The following is a 21678-nucleotide window of genomic DNA, read 5'->3' as shown; positions in this document are numbered from 1 at the left end:
GGACAACTTCAGAGTTTGAGGTAGCAGATTGGTTGTCGGGCTCTCATAACACTGTTTACCAAATCTGCCCTTGAACTTTATGGTGCTCCACAAATTGCAGGCAGGCGGGGGCCGTGGGAAGTAGAGTTTGCCCCCACGGCCTTCCTCCAGTGATGGTCGCCCAGGCCTGGGCACTGTCCTGTTACTGACTCTTGCCGATCCCCACCCAGTGCCATGCTGCAGAAATGAGACAGTCCTGGGGGCCCTGATTAACTCGCAAGCAGCCCCACTGTGTGAGGGACTTAGACGATGCCCACACTTTTTCAAAACAGAGGCCACAGGCTTATATTACAACTCCAAGGGAGGCGTGCAGCCGCATATTTAGATGGCTGCAACCGCAGGCGATGAAGACTCGGGGGAAAGATAGACCTGCCACTGATCCGAAGAGCTGGCTGAGATGAGGTGGGAGCACGGAATAGGAGAGGACCAACTTCTAGAGTTCGTGAGCCGGAGAGCCCCTTTCTGAGACCTTGCTTGAAAGGGGGAGGATCAGACTGGCAGGCTAGGACCTCGCAGTGGTGAGGGGACAGACGGCGGCAGCTGAGGACGGCACCTTTGACACTGAGAGGTGGGAAGGAGAACAGGCCCAAACTGCACTAATGCATCACCAGTGCAGATCAGACTGCGATGGAGGAACGGCCCGGAGAACGCGTCGGCCCTGCTGAAGGTGGGAACAGTCACGGGCGCGGGACGAGACACAGGCTGAGCGTCCTGTTGCTAATAGTGCATTGAGGGTTGGATTGACCCCTACTGCACTGCTGTTTTGCCTGAGCGGGTTGCCTCGGGGACAGAGAGACGATCCTGGCACGAAGGGCTTTGGCCTGGCCAGAGAGTTCCGGGCGGGGCCGCCCACTAACAGACTGTCTGTCCTGGCGGCTCCTGTGTCACCGACTCCCTTCCGTCGGCCGCAGAAAAATATTGAATTTTCTCCTCAATAACAGCTAAGAAGCACGTGGCAGACCGGGTCGGAAAGAGCCCGCGGCTGATGGCGCCATGATTATATTAAAGCTCCCTCCGGCCAATATTATATGCCTGCTACGCCTGGAGTGCCCACAAAATTGCCTGCTCCCTTCAGCTCGAAAAACATACTCCTCGCGCTCGGCGGCACTGAGACGTGCGCACGCAATTACAACAAGCAAACATCTAAAATGGCAGAGCAAAACGGTAATCATGATGTGCCCCAGCCCACCACTGAAGAACATAAACCCAAAGCTAAGAGAACAGGACTTACTCTGGCCGCATACTGTAGTGATGTAATGCGTGGACAGGGCAACGAATGAAGAGTAAAACGGTTCATACTGTTTATCGTGGTGTAGTATCTCCGACTCACTAGTAAAAGAAACAAGAAGCCGTGAGCGTGCACACTCCCGAACTTCCGGTTTTGGGATGTGCACGCTCACGGCTGTCGTGGGGCGGGACTTCCGTCTTTACGAGAAGCCCGCGCCCACGGAGTGGATGGCCAGAGGACCGGTGGCAGCTGAGGCCGCTGATGCGGTAAGTGGGCCATAGTGGGGGGCGCGGTGTGTGTCTTTGTGACTGTGTGTGTGTGTGCGTGCGTCTGTCTGCGCGTCTGTCTGTGTGTGTGTCTGTGTGTATGCCTGTGCCTGCAAGGCATTATGGGCTGCGCCGCATATTAAATGAGCGGCTCTCCCGCTGCTCCGGGGAGAGCCACGCTGGCGCTTCGCCGCTTCCTGGGCCATAGATGGGGGGTCTCTGTGTGTAGGTGCGGCGGCGACGGGGGTATGTGTGCCCGTGTATGGATGTGTATGTGCGCATGCGTGAGTGCTGTGTATGCGTGTAGCAGTTGTGCGCATGCGTGAATGTTGGTGCGCGTGCAAGCAGCTGAATCCAGCCGGGGAGAAGCGCGTGACAGTTTTTTGTCCGTCATTCCCCCGTGTCAGCTCGCTATAAGTCTCCGACCCTGGACGCATCCTTCGGATGCGAATTCCAGGGCGAGACCTAAAAAGCTGTACTAAGGAGGGACTACAAGCCTATTGAACAATGAAATTACACTATTTACAAAGGACAGGGACAGGATCCAATAAAAAAAGGTAAGTGGAAAGTGGGTGGAGCTTCATGCCCATATCCTGAATACAGTATGTCTTGAAGAGACAGCGCAAGCACTGCCTAGGCGAGACCTAAAAAGGAGTGGGGACAGAGGCCACCCCTGCCGTGTGCCTCTTTGAATACCAAAACTCCTGGTCAGTGATCCAGTGAACAAAATTCTGGCTGAGGAATTGTCAGGCAGTCCCAGAAGATTCAGAATAAAACAGGAACTGAAACCCAAACCTTCCAAAATCTGTCATAAGTAAACCCAAAATATGCAATCAAATGTTGACAGCATCTATGGTGGCCACTGCCAAGGAGATTGCTTGAGCTCTGGCTCATGGATCTGTTGCTTTGGCACAAAGCACTTCTGATCAAAATGTATTAATTGAGGGGGCTTACTTGGCCAATCTAGCAGTCTGAATATTCGTAGAAAACTTGTAATCTGCACTTAATGAAGAAATTGGTCAGTAAAAATCAACCTTTATGGAGTATTTGGCATGCCGCAAAATCAATGTAATCGTGGCTTGCTACCTTGAATCCGGGATCTGTACCATACCCCGATATATTGAATTAAACTGTACCTCCCATGCTAGCACAATCTCTTCCTTTAAATGCTTGTAAAGCTCCAAGGAGATGGCATTTTTAATACATGACAGAAGCTCCTTAATTTCTCCCGAGTAATCTGTGCCTCCACACACACTTTACACTTCACTGTAAGCCCAGGGAGATCCATACACCTCAACCATTCCCTAAGCATATCCAGTTCCGGAAACACCTCTATGGTGTACAATGTAGAGAATAAAGAAAGCATGTGCCTCTGCATGTCCTCAGCCTTATTTGTGACATCTTGCTATCGGTTAACAACAAACCAGCTCATTAATGATATTCCTGGACCTCTCAACCCCCACCTTCCATGGCAGTAGTGCACCAGCTCACTCCCCAGACTCAAAATGCTTCATGTTCCCGAAGGCATTGAAGGATCGGACACTCGGAAGTTCGTGGCCGATCTATTTGCGGAGGCATTCCCAGAGCTTAAGGAATGGGATTGGCAACTGGAAATCCAACGTGCCCACCATTTTCCTTTCAAGCACCAACAGCGCTCCGGTCAGACGGACAATAGACCCCCATGCTATTTTAATTTGTTTGCATAATTTTTTAGCTAGAGAAAGGATTTATGATTTAGCAAGGCCTGATAGACAAAGGATAGGGAAGGGCTGTCCGTTTTTTGTTAGACCAGATTTTTCCCCGGCCACGGTGGACCGGAGGTGGCATTTCCGTCAGCTAATTGCCCCTTTTCAGTCTAAAGGGGCACAGGTGTTTTTGCTTTTTCCTTCTAAGCTTAAAATTATCCACCAAGGTCAGACCAGATTCTTTGAGTCTGAAATTCAGGCCAAGGCATTTTTGGACTCATTGTAGAAAGCTGTAAAGTGTAAGGGTATAACTATATAGCTTTTTTTCCTTTCTTCTAAAGTTCTTAGTGGGGACAATGCTCTCTAGAGGGGATGATGTTCTTTTGTATGCACTTATTCTTCTGTTCTTTTTTTTTACATCTCCTTGGGCACATCCTCTATTGGTATCTTTAGTTGGCAGCGACTTCGGGGGTGGTCCCTGCTCATACCAGCTCCTCCATCATTCGGACTTCGGTCCTGTTGCCTAGGTTGGGGGGTGGTGAGGTGAGGGTTGTTGGTGGGAGGCAGTAAGGGGTGGGGGGGTGGGACAGGGGCGCATTCTAAAAAAAAGCTTGACATTTTTTTTCCTCTCATGGCCGTCATGGCTCTATGTTGATTATTGTTACTATTGTGATGTTTTTCTATAAAAGACTCAATGGCGTCGGGTAGAATTCGTATAGCCTCATGGAATGTCTGTGGCCTGAATAATGGGAAGAAGAGAGCCCTATTTTCGCGAGTTACTCAGGCGCTGCACTTAGAGGTACTGTGTCTGCAGGAAACCCATGTGCCCTGGAATAACCGAGATTACCTAAAAATTCCTGGGTTTGACTTAATAGTTTGCTCTCAACAGACTTTGATGATAAGAGGGGTGGCAATATTAGCAAAACGGGGGGTTAGGATCATGCTTGAGAACTAGCCAAGATACTGGGGGGAGATGGGTAATCGCTGAGCTTTTGATTAACGGTGTACTCCTGACTGTTTGTACTGTATATAGTTCAAATATGGATGACTCTGCAGTCTTAGATCATTTAAACGTAGAATTGGCTCTATGGCCCCATCCTATTTGTTTTTGTGGGGATTTCAATATTAATTTGTCAGACGATTTTAATCGAATAGGAGAGCAAAAATTTGTAGGCCAGAAACCTAGAGTCTTTAGAGCTTTGCAAGCTCTGGTTCAGGAACACTATGACTGATCTTTGGTTTCATCATTGTAAGCATTTAGACGGTTACACATATTTCTCTGCCCCTCACAAAAAAAATGGTTTGTTTAGATTATTTTTTTTGTCAGACCAACTTGCAGATACTACTTTAATCTCGATTTCACCCAGAATTATATCAGATCATAATCCATTGATTATTAATTGCCTCCTAAATCGCATTGTAAAAGTTCCTAAGCCTTGGACTTTTGAGCGAAAACTTTTATCAGAACAAGCATATTTAGATCATATGCGGCCTTGGGTATCCGAATTTTTGAACATCAATAGAGGCTCCGCCTCTAGTAATTTTGTTTGGGACTCACTTAAGGCTGCAATCCACGGCGAGACCAAAAGTTTTTAATTTGCTCGCCAGAGGTTAATCCAAGAGCAAACCAACACGCGCATCGATGAATTACGCCTCGCAGAGGTCCAGCTTATAAGTGCGATTACGGAGGGCCGTGATATAGCCCATACTCAAGTACAGGTCGCACGTATCCAAGCCTCTCTGCTCAAGTTTTCTTGTCAGGATCTTTCTGCCAAATATCTACAGTATCACTCGATGATGTTTGAGTTTGGCGAAAAATCTGGCAGGGTCCTTGCTAAGCGACTTCAGCAGCGCGGTTTGGCTAATCGCATTATTAAGATTCAGGACTCTCAGGGCCATATTCATGATACTCCTGAAGGGGTCCTGACGTTTTTTTCTGAATTCTACCGTTCTTTATATACAGAGGAAACTAATGATCTTAATATAGACCATGAATTCGGGGCTTTTGTCCATGAGCTTAATACTTTAAAAATCTCGGATCATCAGAATGCCGCTCTTGCCGCACCAATAGGATGGGATGAAGTTGAACTTGCATTGAATTCACTGGCTAAGGGCAACTTTACAGCATATTTCGGTCAGAGATGCGGGAGGATCTTTTAATAACTCTTAGAGATGCTCAGCTTGGTTTCATACCAGACTCCTGGCGTAATACAACTATTATTTTGTTAAAAAAAAGATAAGCCGGAGCTGGATCCTGCCTAATTCCGTCCGATATCATTGATTAATACGGACAGCAAAATTCTTTCAAAAACTTTGGCCACAAGATTAGCATCGGTGATATCTCCGTTAGTTTCTATACGCCAACACGGATTTATTCCTGGTAGGGACACAGCCGACCATGTCCGCCGTGTTATAGCACTTCAGGACTGGGCCCAAGTTGCAAGACCTCCCCTCGGTGCAATCCTGTTGGACGCCGAAAAGGCGTTTGACAGGGTTGCTTGGGGGTTTTTATGGAAAGTTCTGCATTGGAAGGGGTTTTGTCCAAATTTTATATATGCTCTACAATCACTTTATATTGCTACCCAAGCAACCTTATCTATATCAGGTTCGCTCTCAAGACCGTTTGATATCAGTAGAGGCACTAGGCAGGGGTGTACTTGCTCGCCCCTGCTATTTGCTCTCTATATAGATCCGTTTATACACAAAATCGAGCTCTCTCCGAATATATCACCGGTTCAGATCAATACGTTTGAATTTAAAGTTCTGGCATACGTAGATGATATTATTGTGCTAACAAGCGATGAGTCATCCGCATTCCCAGCTATTAAGAACTTAGCGGAACAGTACGGCCAATTTTCAGGTTATAAACTCAACGTTCAGAAAACCCAGGTTGTACAGTCTGCCACTATGGGCCCCTCTGACGCGCCAGTGCTTCAAAGAGCGACGTATTTAGGGGTAAAAATTACAGCTTCAGTAGAAAAGCTATCAGATATGAACATCTTACCTATTATAGAAACGGTTAGCTCTACCTTGCGCAGGTTGGACAATCTGCACCTATCTTTATTTGGCAGAAGGAACATATTAAAAATGTTAATTTTACGGAAATTTTTATACTTATTTAGGACCATTCTGCTAGAATTTGCTCAGACTAGTCTTGCCCGTGCAGAAAGATGCTGCAATAGGTTTTTGTGGGGCTATCGTCAGCCCCGAACGGCCGCAAAGTGGATGCATCTGCCACTGGATAGGGGAGGGTGGTCAGTGCCCAATTTGTTGCTCTATAACTGGTCAGCTTTACTCCTACACTTTGCTTTGCCACTCTTTGGTGAGAGAGCAATACTCCTACCATGTTGTAGTCCCTCTATGTTTGAGATTGGTTTAGGAGAAGACGCCAAGGGGATATTACTGTCGGTTCTCGAACCTAGCTATTACAAAAAAAACAAGTTTAAGGTTATTAGAGCAATGCATTCGGTCTGGAGGAAGGTGCGTCGGAAATGGCCAATTCCTTACATCAATTATTACACACCCTTGGCAGCTGCTAGATTGTTACCCTCTATTTTTCAGGATCAGGTAACAATCAGGTGGAGGTTGCACAGCATTATTGTTTTGGGGGACCTAGTTTATGAGGGAAATATGGCTTCTTTTTTATTTTTAAAAGATAAATTTGCATTGATACGCATGAATTTTTTAAATATCACAGCACACACCCTAATGCTAGCAGGCCAAGAATACAGGGCATGCGTAGAAGATATGGCAAAAACTAGACACACGGACACATTACATAGGATCTATGAGTTGGGGGATAAAACGGGGAAAATGCTAGCATGGATAGAGAAGAGGGAAAAGGCAGACAGATGGATAGCCCAGATTACATTAGAGGATGGATCCACCACCACAGAACCCCCTAAAATAGTAGAAGAACTGGCCACATACTATGAAAAAGTTTACATGCCACGGGGCACAATGATGGAGGAAGATTGTCTAAAATTCCTCGATGACATAACACTGACCACACTATCGTCAGAAGACACACAGGCACTCGAGGAAGATTTAACGGTAGAAGAAGTTGGGAAAGCACTGGCAGCCCTCCACACCGGGAAGGCAATGGGACCAAATGGTCTACCGGTGAAACTCTATAAAAAACTTGCCCAAAAAGTTGTCCCCCACCTGCTCCCTATGTATAATGACTGTTTGACGCAAGGCACAATGCCCAGGGACCAAAGATTAGCCACTATCGTAGCAATTCATAAACCAGGGAAGCCTCCAGAACTGGCGTCTTCATATCGTCCGATATCCTTAATGAACGCCGATGCAAAAGTACTGGCAAAACTGTTGGCACTCCGACTGCAACCTCGCCTCACGACTTTGGTCCACCCAGACCAGTCCGGCTTTACGCCTGGACGTAACACCTCCCTCAATCTTAAGACTTCTTAATGGGGTACTCCACCGCATTCTGCTACTGCAGGAGGATGCGGCCATCCTCTCATTAGACGCCACAATGGCGTTCGACCTGGTGGAGTGGCCGTTTTTATTTGCGGTGCTCCAAAAAATGGGGTTTGGCCCCAAATTCTGCGGTTGGTCTCAAGAGAATTCACGTTAGGACGCGGGACTCGACAGGGATGCCCCTGATACCCGCTTCTCTTTGCGCTTATCTTAGAACCACTGGCGACAAAAATACGCACGGAACCGATGATCCGGGGAATCACATGTGAGGCGGGATGGGAGGACCGCATTTAACTTTACGCCGATGGCGTGCTGATATATCTAATGTCCCCCTCAGATTCGATAGCAGCACTGATGCGTATCCTCACGGCATACGGTGAAGTATCTGGCTACACCATAAATTGGGCAAAATCACTGTTATATTTACTACGTGGTCAAATGCCAGATCTACTCCATGACTGCACATTACAAACAGCGTCCAGGGGGTTCAAATATTTAGGTATCTACGTCACCCCGCAGGAATCTGTATTCGTGGAAGAAAACTTAATGAAACCCTTACAGAGGCTCAAATCGGATGTTTCGCACTGGCGATCCCTCCCGCTGACGCTTTTGGGAAGGGCGGCGCTCTTTAAAATGCTTACACTCCCCAGGTTCCTCTATGCATTCCACAACACCCCGTTCCCAGTCCCTCTCTCCTACTTTAAAGCCATTGACGCAGAGATCTCCTTGCTGTGGGATGGGAAACCGGCCCGTATAGCGCAATCCAAACTGGTCCGTAGCTGGTACGACGGTGGTATAGCCTTACCGAGTGTCAAACTGTACTACTGGGTTGCACAGCTGATGATTGTAAACCGATGGCTTCACTCTCCACAACATGACCCAGCATACAGACTTGACAGACAGTTACTTCCCGTAGATCACCTGATGGAGGCCCTCTACACGAATAAAAAACGTCACACACTCACAGGCCCCACGGCACACACGATTAAAATCTGGCACACGGCGCAAAGAGCCCTGGGATGGGAGGGAGTGCTCACATTGGCCACCCCGCAATGGGAAACACGCCGCCCTGGCACCCTGGCTAACACTAAGGGGTTCAAGCAATGGGACCTCATCGGCATCACGAAGATAGGGGACCTGTGGGTAAGAGGAGAAATCATATAATTTGCAGCCCTACAAGAGAGGTATGGAATGGCCGACACCGAACTGTACCGCTACATCCAAATTAGACACGCACTGCAAAATGCAATCTCACCAGGCACTAAACTTGCTGAATCCTCCCTCCTAGAAGACAGACTTCTCACTGACTCTCTGGAGACAAAAGCTATCTCACAAACATATCGTAAACTAGTGAACAATCTCCCAGATCCTATGGAAGTGTTGCGTAGCAAATGGAAGGTAGAACTGGGAGACATAGAGGACCCGGACTGGATGAATGCACTAGCATCCGCCAGAGAAGCGGCTATCCCGTCCCGGCTAAAAATTGATTCAACTCAAGGTGTTACACCGAATATACTACTCTCGCACTATGCTGCACAAATTAGGTCATTCGCCTGATCCACTCTGCCTAAGGGGTTGCGGACAAAGAGGAACGTACTTCCATATCGTATGGGAATGTCCTAAAATACAAGACTACTGGGAACGGGTACTGACTGGAATCTCAGAGGTGGGCGAGACGGAGGTCCAGCTAGATCCTGGGTGCTGCCTGTTAATTATTTGTAAGCCCACAGACCTTAACATAGCATTGCAGACTTGGACTACGCTTGGGTTAACAATTGCGAAAATGAATATCGCGAGGAACTGGTGGTCTGGAATAGTGCCCACACAGACACAGTGGGAAAATGATATGGATATGGCAATGGTGGCGGAAAGAGCACATTACTGCCCGTCTCGGTTTGCCTTCCTCCCACTGGATACTTTGAAAGTGCTTTCTTCAAACTGAATGAACATCTTTTAACTGTTCTACAAAATAAATCAATAAATAGAAAGGTGGAAGTCCTAAGAGAACTGCAATGTCCAGGATCCTCCACTGCCCAGTGTTACATCTTCCTCAAGATTATTTAACAAATTCTAGAATTAAATTTACCCAAGAGGAATTTGAATCTTATTTTTCAAGGTCTGAATAGCATCACACTACGACAAATCATCCCCAAACATTTGGTGGCTGAACAGAAAAAAAACATGTTTTTTCATTAATGTATGAAATTACAACGCATACTTTACAACGCGTGCCTTCACAATGCATTTTTTACATCGCAACACATTCCATTACATTGCATTATACCTTTACATCGCATACCTTACAATGCATACCATTACATTGCATTGCATTTAAGATAAGTGTTAGATAGTGTAGGGGGTATAAATTACGATTCTAACTCCAGGGGGTGCAACAGTAGGGTAAGTATTGGCTAGCGTAAGGGTAAAAATTACTATTCTAACTCCAGGGGGTGCAACTGTAGGGTAACTGTTGGGTAGTGCAGGGGTACTATGCGTTGTAATGGTATGCGTTGTAATGACATGCAATGTAATGCTTGCGTTATAGTGAAATGCGTTGGTTGCAGTGTCATGCGTTGTAGTGACATGTAATGTAATGGATGCATTGTAGTGAGTGACAAGCGTTGTAAAGGATGTTGCGATGTAATGACTGCGTTGTAAATGTAGTGCGATGTAATGACTGCGTTGTAAAGGTTGTTTCCCGTTTTTCACACAATGGGATTAATTTTGGTGTTTCATGCGTCTCAAAACACTTCCCATTGGCAGATATAGGTTATGAGACAGAGGTGGAAAGTGATGATCCAAGGATTAAACTATTTTGATAAAATGGGGAAGCAATGATTAGAACCCAGATTTTCCACTTCCCAAGTGATCAGTTCAGTCACTAAAATATACTAATGCAAGACTAGATGTATTACTGTGTAGCGGTCAAATAGATCCTTCATTGTTTTTGTTAACGCCTGAAAAGTTTAAGACAGGCAAACCAAGGTACAATATAGATGGGACCAAGTAAGTGACTTAAGATCAATAATCAAAATCTTACAGTTGCAACAGGAACAACATTTTTGAGACAGAAACTCAACGAACTGGATGTACTCCTGTGATCAGCTGCTTCAAATCTATTCCCCTGATTAAACGCATCGATCTTGTTCAAGAACAAATAATAAACTTAGGCCCCAAAAAAATGTCAGAAATACCACACAAAATGTAATACAAATGTAGCTGAAAAAAAATAATCTCGCCTAGCTCACCAATGAAACTGCAATTCACTCTCAGAACAGCATTCAAAAAGAAAAGTAATTTCGAGGTGGAAACCATTTGAGAGGAATACAAACTAGAAGTACCCCATCTCTAAACTAGGCAAATGTGGCTCATGGTAACCTGCAGCTAAACATCAAGTAGTAAAAATATATATATATCTTGCACACTGTAAAAAGTGTCAACACTTCATGTATAAAGTCTGTAAAGATCAGTACTTACACAGCCATCTGCAAAGACTTTCTGCCATATTTTCCAGGCTCCCTCTCTGACTGTATCAGATGCTTTCAGTGAATCACACAACGAAGTGAAGTCAGCATCATCAAGCCACTGCCTACAAAAACGATAAAAGTAAAAAAAAAAACAAGCATTAACATGATAGTATCTCTGAGGAAAATCCCTTAACATATATAGATGAGACATTCCCTAAAAGTATTTTAGATCAACTGCGAGACACCAATCAAGTGTGCTTCAGGTACACTTTTTAACAGTAATTTTGAATATCAGCTGTTTCTAATCATCGACTGCAAATGTCTGCCAAGCTAAAGTTCAGACAAATTTTTTTGTCTAGGTAAAAAAGTCCCGACAGAGTATATGCTTTCAGCGCCAAGATTCCTAGTTGGGAAAAGAGAAAGTGGACTATGATATGTACGTTCTGGTTCATGGTATGCAGGTTCACAATGGCTTTACAGGCAGAAGTACTATGCTAGAGAAGACAAAGCCTGTGAAACACCTTAGGACCAAGGCGTTGCATCGCTGGGCTTGCTAATGAAGGAACAGTCCACGGCACCGGTGTGCAGAACCAATTGAAGCCTCCCTACAGTATGGTGAGCCATAGACTTTGAAGCCATGTCCTGAAGCAGGGATGACTGGTAGGTAAAAAAAACAGGAGGCCCGGATGGTAGACTATGTGGAGAAGGACTGAATAGGTACTAAGCATTTCACTTTAGTCATAGATTCCACAACCATAGAGTTACCTAGGTGGTTGGCACTCTAGTGGTTGGACTCCTCACTACTTAACCACTGCAGGGCAGCTGGAGCAGAAGGCGTGTCAAAGGCAAGCCCACCTACGCCCGTCCACACCCAAACAGATCCACAGGCCAGGAACCCTACCCCCATCTTGCCCTCAGAAAGCGGGCTATATCAGGCAGCATCTGGTCAAGCTTAGAGGGGCGTGTAAACACGAATATCTCCACTCACTGGACCTAGCCAAGGGTATCACAGCCTGTAAGAATTGTTCTCATAGCGTGTTCCCTAACCTCCCAGCCAATGTCCCCCTTAAGTCTAAGAGCCAGCTGGAAAATGCTTCTGCTAAACTGTTGTTCCCTCCATCGACATAGCTGGAAATCTTCTCCTTGCTAGAGAACACAAAGCCTGATGCTGAATTTCTCACAGAAACCTGGCTCCACAAGGAGTCCGGAAAATACATTGTTCAAGCTCCCCCCTTCCCCTGGCCTCTAATTCCCCCCCGATTACTATATTGTTCGTAGATATAGATGGAAAAGAAAGGGAGGGGGACTTGCAATCATACTAAAGTCCTCCCTTATTTGTATGACGGACACACTCTTACTGTCCCATTGTGAAACTCTCCTGTTTCCTTTCTCTCGGTCTCATACCTCCACATTTTCAGGAGCCTTAATTTATCAGGCCGGGCCCTCCAGGCTGATTTATTCAGACATCACCGTAGGTCATCGCTAGCTTGGCAATAAAGAAGCCCAATTTTACGGTATTAGTAGACTAAAACACACATTTTGATCAGCCCACCAACACCTCAGCAACTAGCTTCCTAGTAGACTTATCTGCCATACAATTAGGTCAAAAAGTATAGGGCCCCACTCATATAAAGGGCACTTGTTAGACCATATCTTTCACAACTACCCTTTGCTCTGGGTCTTGGATCTGATACCCATCTTCATGACCGACCACCTTATGATCCTAATGGTCTTTACAATCCCTGGCTCTATTATGCCACTGAAACCCTTCGCCTGGGAAAACAAATGTTAGTCAAAGTTAAATTGTAACCAAGAAAGGAAAACGAGCTTGCTACCATATGAACAATGTGTCACAGTGTCTTCCACTCCTGTGTCAGGCAAACCATTAGGGTTTTGTATTAAAAATCTCACCCATCAACCTAGTTGGTGGCATGCTTCATCATTGGGTTCCCACCTCAGATGCCTAATGCACCTAAGGTGTGCTACGACGCCTTATTTCAGAAGAACTGTTTTTTTTGTGATGCAGTGAATTTTATGAGAAATAAATTTAAAATGACCTCAAGGGGAATCCTTCCCGTGTGGAAACTTTAATAGTGGACCCCTTGGATAGAGTTAAAAACAGTGATAGTGGATGTGCAGCGAGGGAATAAAAGTCTCTCACATCAAAGTGTAAATCGTGTTATGTCGTCATGTTTCAGACAATCATGCGTGCTGTATGAGTCACAGTTGCTTACTTCAGGACCAAGTTACCTACTAGTAATGTCCTAGTAAGTAGATGCATGCATGCTAGGGCGTGCGTAAATTTTGTGAAGTGGTTAAAAAAATTTCCATGAATGTAGCATGAGTGGGGTGAACCAGCATTCATATCCAACCACAAATCACATTCCGTTGTTCGGCTCTGAAAAACAAGCAGCCAACACTAATATTACAGAATGGCTAACCCACTCTTTTGTCCTAACCATCCATCTGGCATCAGGCTGGTAACTATCGCCAAATAGCATTACTAAATGCCACGGGGAAAATCTTCGCCGCTGAAGTGTTGGACCAACTCAAAAACTGGGCATTTTCACAGGATCTAATTCCCTTATATCAGGCCGGTTTCAGGCCAAAGCATTCGGTTACTGATAACATCGCGATATTACAAACAATCCTCGACAAATACGTTGTAGGAAAATCCCAACCAGTATACGCAGCTTTTATCGATTTTTCTACCGCATTTGATCGAGTAGACAGACCATCTCTCTGGAAAAAACTGAGGAAGCTAAGACTTCCTGAACAATTATTACAAATTATAATTACACTACATTCGCACACGTGGTGCCAAGTGCAAATGGGGTGTGATAAGGGCCTGACCAACATAATTCCAACAGCAAATGGACTAAAGCAAGGGTGTCTCCTAGCCCCCTTGTTATTCTCACTATACCTTAGTGATTTGCCTCAGCATCTGCAACAAGTGCCAAGTCTGCCTCCAAAGATCGCTGCCCAAAACGTTCACGTCCTCTTATACGCAGACGATATTGTAGTGTTAGATCTTACGCCCTTTGGTCTGCAAAGACTTTTAGACACTTTGAACAAATACACACAGGAAAACTTCTTAATTCCAAATCTCACAAAGACAAAAATAGTTTCCTTCTCAGGAAGAAAAAGAAGTACCAAATTCCGTTGGAGATTCGGCGCTGGAACAATAGAAGAGACAGTAAAAATCCTGCCCAAATAGGTGTATTCGTCTAAGACATTAAAAAACAATTCACATGTTAACAACCTGACTAAGAAATCTGAGGTGCATGCTGGAGCCCTTCAAAGACTATACACGGCTTCAGGTAACAGACATTTTTCATCCCTTCTTAAAGTATATAGTACAAAGATACCTCCAGTTCTATCATTTGCTTTGGAATACATTCCAATAAAACAGTGGTCATTCCTGGACCAAAAAGAAGGGAAGATATTGAGGAAAATGCTGAAGGTATCACAATCCATTCCGGTGCAAGCTCTCCGCCTCGAATTCTCAATGACCAGTTCATTTTCAAGAGCCATTGCAAACGTCATCAGGTGGGCGTATAACCTGCTACACGCAAAGGATGGAACCCTCCGTTCACTACTCAAAGCCGAGACTTTCGACTGTGATGCTTCGAAACAAGTATTCTTCAGTAACATGTCCGCTGCATTTAAACTAGCTGAGATCAACGTTAACCTGTTGCTTACGTGGACTCCATCACAACTGAAACTCTTTTTAAAATGTTTAACACCCAGACTCAGTTACGATCTTGATTCTTCACACTGTGCCAAATTGACTCTGTATAAAAACTTTGCGGAAACAATTGCACCTAAGCAAGTGCAACAATACATAGACTTTAATCTTTCGCACGGCGCTAGGAGATCAATCATCCTGTTACGGCTTGGCATCCTACCAACGCCAACTATAACATCAAGATGGCACTTAAATGGATCTTCACTATGTAACCTCTGCTACGGAGGGGAGCAGGATGTAGAACATCTTTTATTTACATGCCCAAATCCAAAACTAGTGGCCGCGAGGACAAAACATCTGAATCCTATATACATTAATTGCCGTATCACTACTGTAAAGGACTTGATCACAGTATGTAAATCTCCCCCCAATGAATTAGTTTGTTATAACTTTTATAAATGTTTAAAACCTTTTTTAGCTTTGTATTAATATGAAATTCTAAAAGTATTTGTAATTGAATTTTATCGCACAAAATTTGTGGTCCTCAGTAGAGTACCAAAACAAATAAAATAAAACTTGAACTTGAACTCCTAAACATCCCCAAAAAGAGGCTCATTCAAAAAAAATAAAAAACTATTCGGCCCATTGGTACTCCTCCCACCTTAGAGTCTTAAAAAACTGTGCAAGACTGCAGAAAGGAAATAGTGGAAGGATTATGGGGAACACAAAAAAAACTACATTTCGGCAGACAAGATCGATCACAAAGAAATTAAAATCAGCACACACCTCCTATTATGGAGCCAGAATACAAGAGCCCGCCAACTCACCCAGTGAGATGTTTAAAATCAACAAAACCTTCTGAATCCTCCTATGATAAATGTAACGCACTGGCCACCTATTTAAAACACGAAAATATCAGATTCTTACTTCTCCTTCCAAAGAAGGGAGGGAAGCCCTAAGTACACTTGTCCCAGTCGTCACAAGGAGTCTGATCCATCTAACCTGAGGGAATTTTCCCCTCTCTCTGGATACTTTTGCTGACGTCTTTAGCAAAATTAAATCAGGACCCCCGTCTCGTTCCCGCAGCTCTGAGGATTCTTGCTCTTGGAGCTGAGACCATCTTCCCCGTCCTGCTGGAGATGGCCAACCTTTCCTTGGAGAAGGGTCTAGAGCCATTCTAAAAAAGCCCAACTATGACCAAACATGCTTAGGGAATTTTCGTCCTTTCTCCTTGATCTCAGACATAAGCAAAGGGGGCTTCTTTCTGAATTCATCAAGACCAATTCATTCCTGCACCACACACAAACCGCACAGTACCCAAACCACTCTTTTAGCAGTGGTGGAGGCATGGACGTCATTTGGGAGTAGTCAGGTGTCACAGCTGTGACCTCTAGCTTGCTACCGGCTACTCCTGGCACTTTGTTTGCGACCCCTAGCCTCAGAGGGGGGCAAACCCTTTGCCTCCTTTAAAGCCAGGGGTTGCAAAGAAAGTCCCTTGCTCACTTTGCCACTGGATTCAAGCAAGCCGGGCTGAAAATGGCTGAAATGCCAGAAACCGGTCCTCGGTAGCTTGTTTCCGGTCCAGGGAAGGCATGGCTTGGCAGTTCGGGCTGGACTGTTCCCATGAGGCACAGGGTCAGACTGATTTGCATATGGTCATGTCTGAACTGGAGTGGCAGAGTGGGCTAAAGAACGGTGATGGATTAAACCCAGATCAGTTGACTGGGGGTGAGTGCTTGTATTGTCAACGCTCCGTCCATCAGTTCCTTTGGTTTTTCTTTGTTCACCATAAGTTGGCAGGGTATGCTCAGACGTGAGTCCCTTGCTCACTTTGCCACTGGATTCCAGCAAGCCGGCTGAAGACGGCTGAAATGCCAGATACCGGTCCTCGGTAGCTTGTTTCCGGTCCAGGGAAGGCATAGCTTGGCAGTTCGGGCTGGACTGTTCCCATGAGGCACAGGGTCAGACTGATTTGCATATGGCCATGTCTGAACTGGGGTGGCAGAGTGGGCTAAAGAACGGTGATGGATTAAACCCAGATCAGTTGACTGGGGGTGAGTGCTTGTATTGTCAACGCTCCATCCATCATGTCCTTTCGTTTTTCTTTTTCGTTGCAAAGAAAGTGCCAGGAGTAGCAGAGAGCAAGCTAGAGGTCTCAGCCACGACGTCCGACTACTTCCAAATGACGTTCATGGGTGGAAGATGCAAAAACGAGACTGGTTCAAGGGGCCACAGTTGCGATTATTATACTGGACCTTAACACACACTTAACATACAAATGTAATAGAATATCTACGTGTCCATGGGACAAGTTGCTTCATTAATCTACTTGTCCTGTATCAAAATCCACTTGTCTCTTTGGTGCCATGTAGTGCGACAACAAATTATGGCAGCAAATACCAATATATAAGAGCTCTGATAATAGCCTCTCTGGTTATGCCAGAGTTCAAACTAGTTCATACATAGTAGGGTTTGAATACTAGGAATTCTCTTATTTTGCCACCTTTTTGCAGAATAACATACTGGGACTTGAAGTAGCTGCAAGTAATAGTTCCCCATGGTTGGAATGCCATTTTCAGTCTGCGCAAACCTACTAACTTGCATGTTATATGGGTTTTCATCAGCTTGTCTCTAACATTTTCCCATACAGAGAAAGGTTGGAAAATTACTGCTGACAAGGTCAGAGGTAAAACGTGGTTGGTGGGAAAGTGAACGTGTTACCGCTCAACATATTTTCGCATGTGCAAATCTACACCTGCATGTTTGCTTGTACTAAAAGGCAGTTCACAAATATTTTCTAGGAGTACGATTCCCTGATCTACTTCTGTACATTCTTAATTTATGAAAGCCGTAAATCTTCACTAATGCTAGGACATATACCATGGGTGCACTTTTGTGACTTTCTTTAAGAATGGGTCCCTATTTAGGCCTTGCATTAACCAGGAACTTTTGTTTTTATTAAAATTCTATTGCTGTCTCTCTGTCTACTGGCTGGCTTCAAAGAGAGTGACAGCATTCTGCTCTTTCACAAGGAGCATACTGGCACTCAAAGAAGTTTTGTTAAGTGCCAGGAATTACTTTGGCAATGTGTGGTTTTTGAGACCAAAAATATTTTAGCTTTTATCAATGTTGGTTATAACGATGAAGGCCCGGTAGCTCCCTCAACAATAAAGTTTTACGAAAACCATGTCAAAACAAGACAGTCATTGAACACAAAAAGACTGACCACCAATGTCATACTTAGTGGCTTTCAAAGCAAACACAAGGAGATGATGGACGGAGCGCTGAAACTTTTCAGACACTCACCCCCAGTCACAGATCTGGGTTGAATCCATCATCATTCTTTAGCTCACTTCGCCACCCCAGTTCAGACACAGCTATATGCAAATCAGTCTTGACCCTGAGCCTCATGGGAACAGTCAAGCCCGAACTGCCAAGCCAGGTCTTCCCTGGACCGGAAACAAGCATCCTGGGACTGGTTTTGGGCTAAGAGCCCTCATCAGCCACGCTAGCTTGAATCCAGTGGCAAAGTGAGCAAGGGACCCACGTCTGGGCATACCCTGCCAATTTAGGGAGAACAAAACACAAGGAGATGATGGACGGAGCGCTGAGACTTTTCAGACACTCACCCCCAGGCAAACAAGCAGATATTAATGGAGACAGCCTTTTTAACTAAAGGAAACTCTACAACACACTTCCACAGAATAATGTTGGCTCAATCTGTGACATTCAGATTTTATATGTGAAAAACAGATAACATGCGCTGCCCTGACCGCCTGTGCTCTTGTAAACTGCCAATATTCACGTAGTAATGAATGTATTCTTGAAATGCACAAAAGCATGAGATTAACAATGTGACTTTCTTAAATATTATTTTAAATCATAATGTTTAACCTACAGCATCTTATAGATGATACAGACAGTATACAACTCCGAGAATTCATATGTGTTCTGTTTTCTTCTTTACTTTTGTTTCCCATTTAGAAATAACAGGTACTATTGACCTGACAAAAAGTGGGGAAACAAAAACCCACTTCACACTGTTGCACAAATAGCGACAGTACACTTCTACTGGTCCTGAAGAAAGCCCCTTACACCTGGCTGGGCATAATGGGACTAAAACATGTTGACCTCACATATGGACTACACTAGTGCGTAAATATTAGTAACACGATCTACAGACACTCACTTTTCCTTTTAACATCTCCATACAATAAATGACTTCACGATAATTAAGATGTAGAAAAATGTTAATCTCACTTCATTTTTGAGAACTTCACTTTTTTCTTCCCTTTTGGTCTCTGGACACTACTGTAGTGCCAGTGGGTCTACCTCCTGGTGGAGGTCAGCATACCAAAAATAACCCTATGATGATGCTATCACGTTACAAATAGGCGGAGAACCAAGATATACTGCCTGTCCACCTACGTACGAATATGAGAGTTCTTAAAGGTACCAACCATACATGACCCTGGCTACACAGGTACAAGGGGACCATTCCCTATTGATCTTTCTATAATGAAGTATGCCACATTATGTACAAGAGGCCCTCTCATCCAAATATATAACGACCGAATGTATCTGACGCCCCTAGGTATATAAGTTTAGGATAGGGAAAGAACAGCCCCCTCCTACAGTGAAGCACGCATGTCATTAACTACTCCACTTCTCTCAATGTGCTAGTTGAGGGATCATTTATACAAATAGTCTAGTGACCAACCATGCACTGCTTTATGGCAAAGCCTAGAAGTTAGAAATTAGCTGGTTTCTTTTTTTAAATTGAGGGATGTTGGTGGGGTAGTAGCGCAGATGAGATTATATTGCTTCAGACCAAGCAATAGAGGCCCAGCACGTGCTGGAGCTGTTGGAGTCTGGCCATGCATTTGCTAGGGGGGTCTGTGCAAAGGCTGCTGCGATAGTCAATATGGGAGCTCACCAAGAATGATGGCAAACTTTCTAGATGATGTTAGGTTTGGAAGGGTACCTCTTAGAGGACACAGATGGAGTTAGTCAACTAGAGAGAAGGAGCTTGCCACAATCTTTCCGTCAATAAAACATAGGTAGTACCAGTTAAGGTATTAGGTTAAAACTAATGACCACAACCTGGACTCGAAGCAAAATCTCAGAATCCTGGCAGTGCCGATAGCAGGATTCAAGGTGGTTTTGGGGCACAACGACGATATTGGTGGCATAGAGGTGATCTGCAGGGCACTGCAGAGCTTGCCACGGTCAATGTAGGGAGGGATGAAAGTGATAGGGCAGTTTTAATCGGGGTGTAGCCAAAGCTAGGGCTTGTCAGTGCTGGGAAACTATGTATAAGTAGCGCCTCGGACATTTTTGAGGCGCTGACGTAGTTATGATCGCAGTTCTAAGGTTTGGGAGGAAGGGTTGAAATCTAAGCAGTGTTGAACGGGGTCTGCAAAGTTGGTGACAGAGCTGGAGCGTGGCTGTCGGTACTTTGGAGGTTACTGCAAACTGTAACTCACCGATGATCTTCTCGCGACTGGACAGCGGTAGCTGAACCGTCCGCTTTCCGAGGCTGCGGCGGGTTCTTCGGGGGCATGGTGAGCGGTGATGAGCTCGGTATCCGGTGCTCCCCAGCTGAGGTAGTCTACTTCCCGCTACCGCAAGTCCTAGACACAAGGCAGTCACGTGACCAGTGCGCACCCATTGGGACACAACGTGGACCGTCACCGCCTGGTAAGCCCCGCCTCTCGTGGATCCGATTGGAAGGCGCGGTGAGCGGCGCTGTGATTCGTTCGCGACTGAGTGAGAGGGAGAGAAGAACAACAGAAGTGGAAGGGGTAGTGGTTACAGTTTGTACTTTCCTACACATTTCTCTCTAGGTGTATCCGCCGTTTGGCGAGGGTTCTGAGTGATGTGGAACGCTGTTCCATGACAAATATAAACGTTCTGCCTGTCTTTTGTAATAAGAAATGTTGGGAATTGTTCAGTATAGTGACGCAGTTTTCTTTACTTTCTCTTTATGTAGGATGAGCTCCTTTTCAGAAAATTTGAAGAGAAGTGAAGGTATCTGCAGGGGATGTGGCCTAGAGTAGTGGTTCACAATTTTTTTAGAACCACGACCCACCTTTTTGAACGACATACGTTCGCACCTACCAACCTTTAATGCAAATGAGATGGGGTAATTTTTTAATGTAACTAAATCATTGTGTGGTACCGCAGTGCAGTTCACAGAGGGCCAGTGGTCAAAATGGGCAGGATCGGCAAAGCACCTACTTTTTAAAATGTAATAGAATTCGTTCCGCTACTTTTTAGGTTGAGTCTAGCGGCAGCACGTATGCAGTGCTCGCTCTGCAAGGCATGCTGTAGTAGGGAATGCTGTGGAAGGCTCGTCCACTCTCCGCCCATATTCGTCATTAGCTTTGTGTCATTGTCCTTCTTAACTCCTTCCATGCTCATGACGGAACGGTTCCGTCATCAGCGTCGGTGCTCCGGTGCTGATGACGGAACATTTCCGTCATGAGTCAATATGATTTATGACCCTTCAGCACTGCAGCGAAATTCGCGCAGCACTGAAGAGGTTAAATGCTGGCTTCTGATTGGTAAATAGGCTTTTAAGTCCCTCTTTGGTACCGCCTTGGCTCCCCTTATTACCCCCCCCCCCAAAAGGGCTGGACCTTTTAGTGGTCATGCTACACAAACGGTCCACTTTCACTTTAGCAACTGCGTTTGTTTATTTATTTAATTAATTTGCCTGCATCAGAGCTCTTTGTTTAGTTTCATTTTAAACCGGCGCTCTCCACCGTCGTGGGCCTTTCAGACTCTAATAAATAAATAAACCCAGCAGAGCACCCACTTACCACCAGCAGCAGTCTGCCTAGGGCCGCGGTGAACTCAGCCC

General features: G+C 45.1%; 1 protein-coding gene across 1 annotated transcript in view; it reads right to left on the bottom strand.

Moving 5' to 3' along the window:
- The window catches only part of RB1 (RB transcriptional corepressor 1), a 1127005-nt gene extending 1106502 nt beyond the window's left edge, over nt 1-20503 (bottom strand). The window contains exons 1-2 of the mRNA XM_078657333.1: nt 20300-20503; nt 11136-11247 (exon numbers count right to left, since the gene is read on the bottom strand). Of these exons, the coding sequence (XP_078513459.1) occupies nt 11136-11247; nt 20300-20376 (189 nt within the window). The 5' untranslated portion in view covers nt 20377-20503. The remainder of the gene's footprint in view (nt 1-11135; nt 11248-20299) is intronic.
- Nucleotides 20504-21678: the final 1175 nt, after the last annotated feature.

Source organism: Lissotriton helveticus, chromosome 8 (genome assembly GCF_964261635.1).
Source record: "Lissotriton helveticus chromosome 8, aLisHel1.1, whole genome shotgun sequence".
NCBI lineage: Eukaryota > Metazoa > Chordata > Amphibia > Caudata > Salamandridae > Lissotriton > Lissotriton helveticus.
The sequence above is the reverse complement of the archived record's forward strand: the minus strand, read 5'-3'. Positions and strand labels throughout refer to the sequence as shown.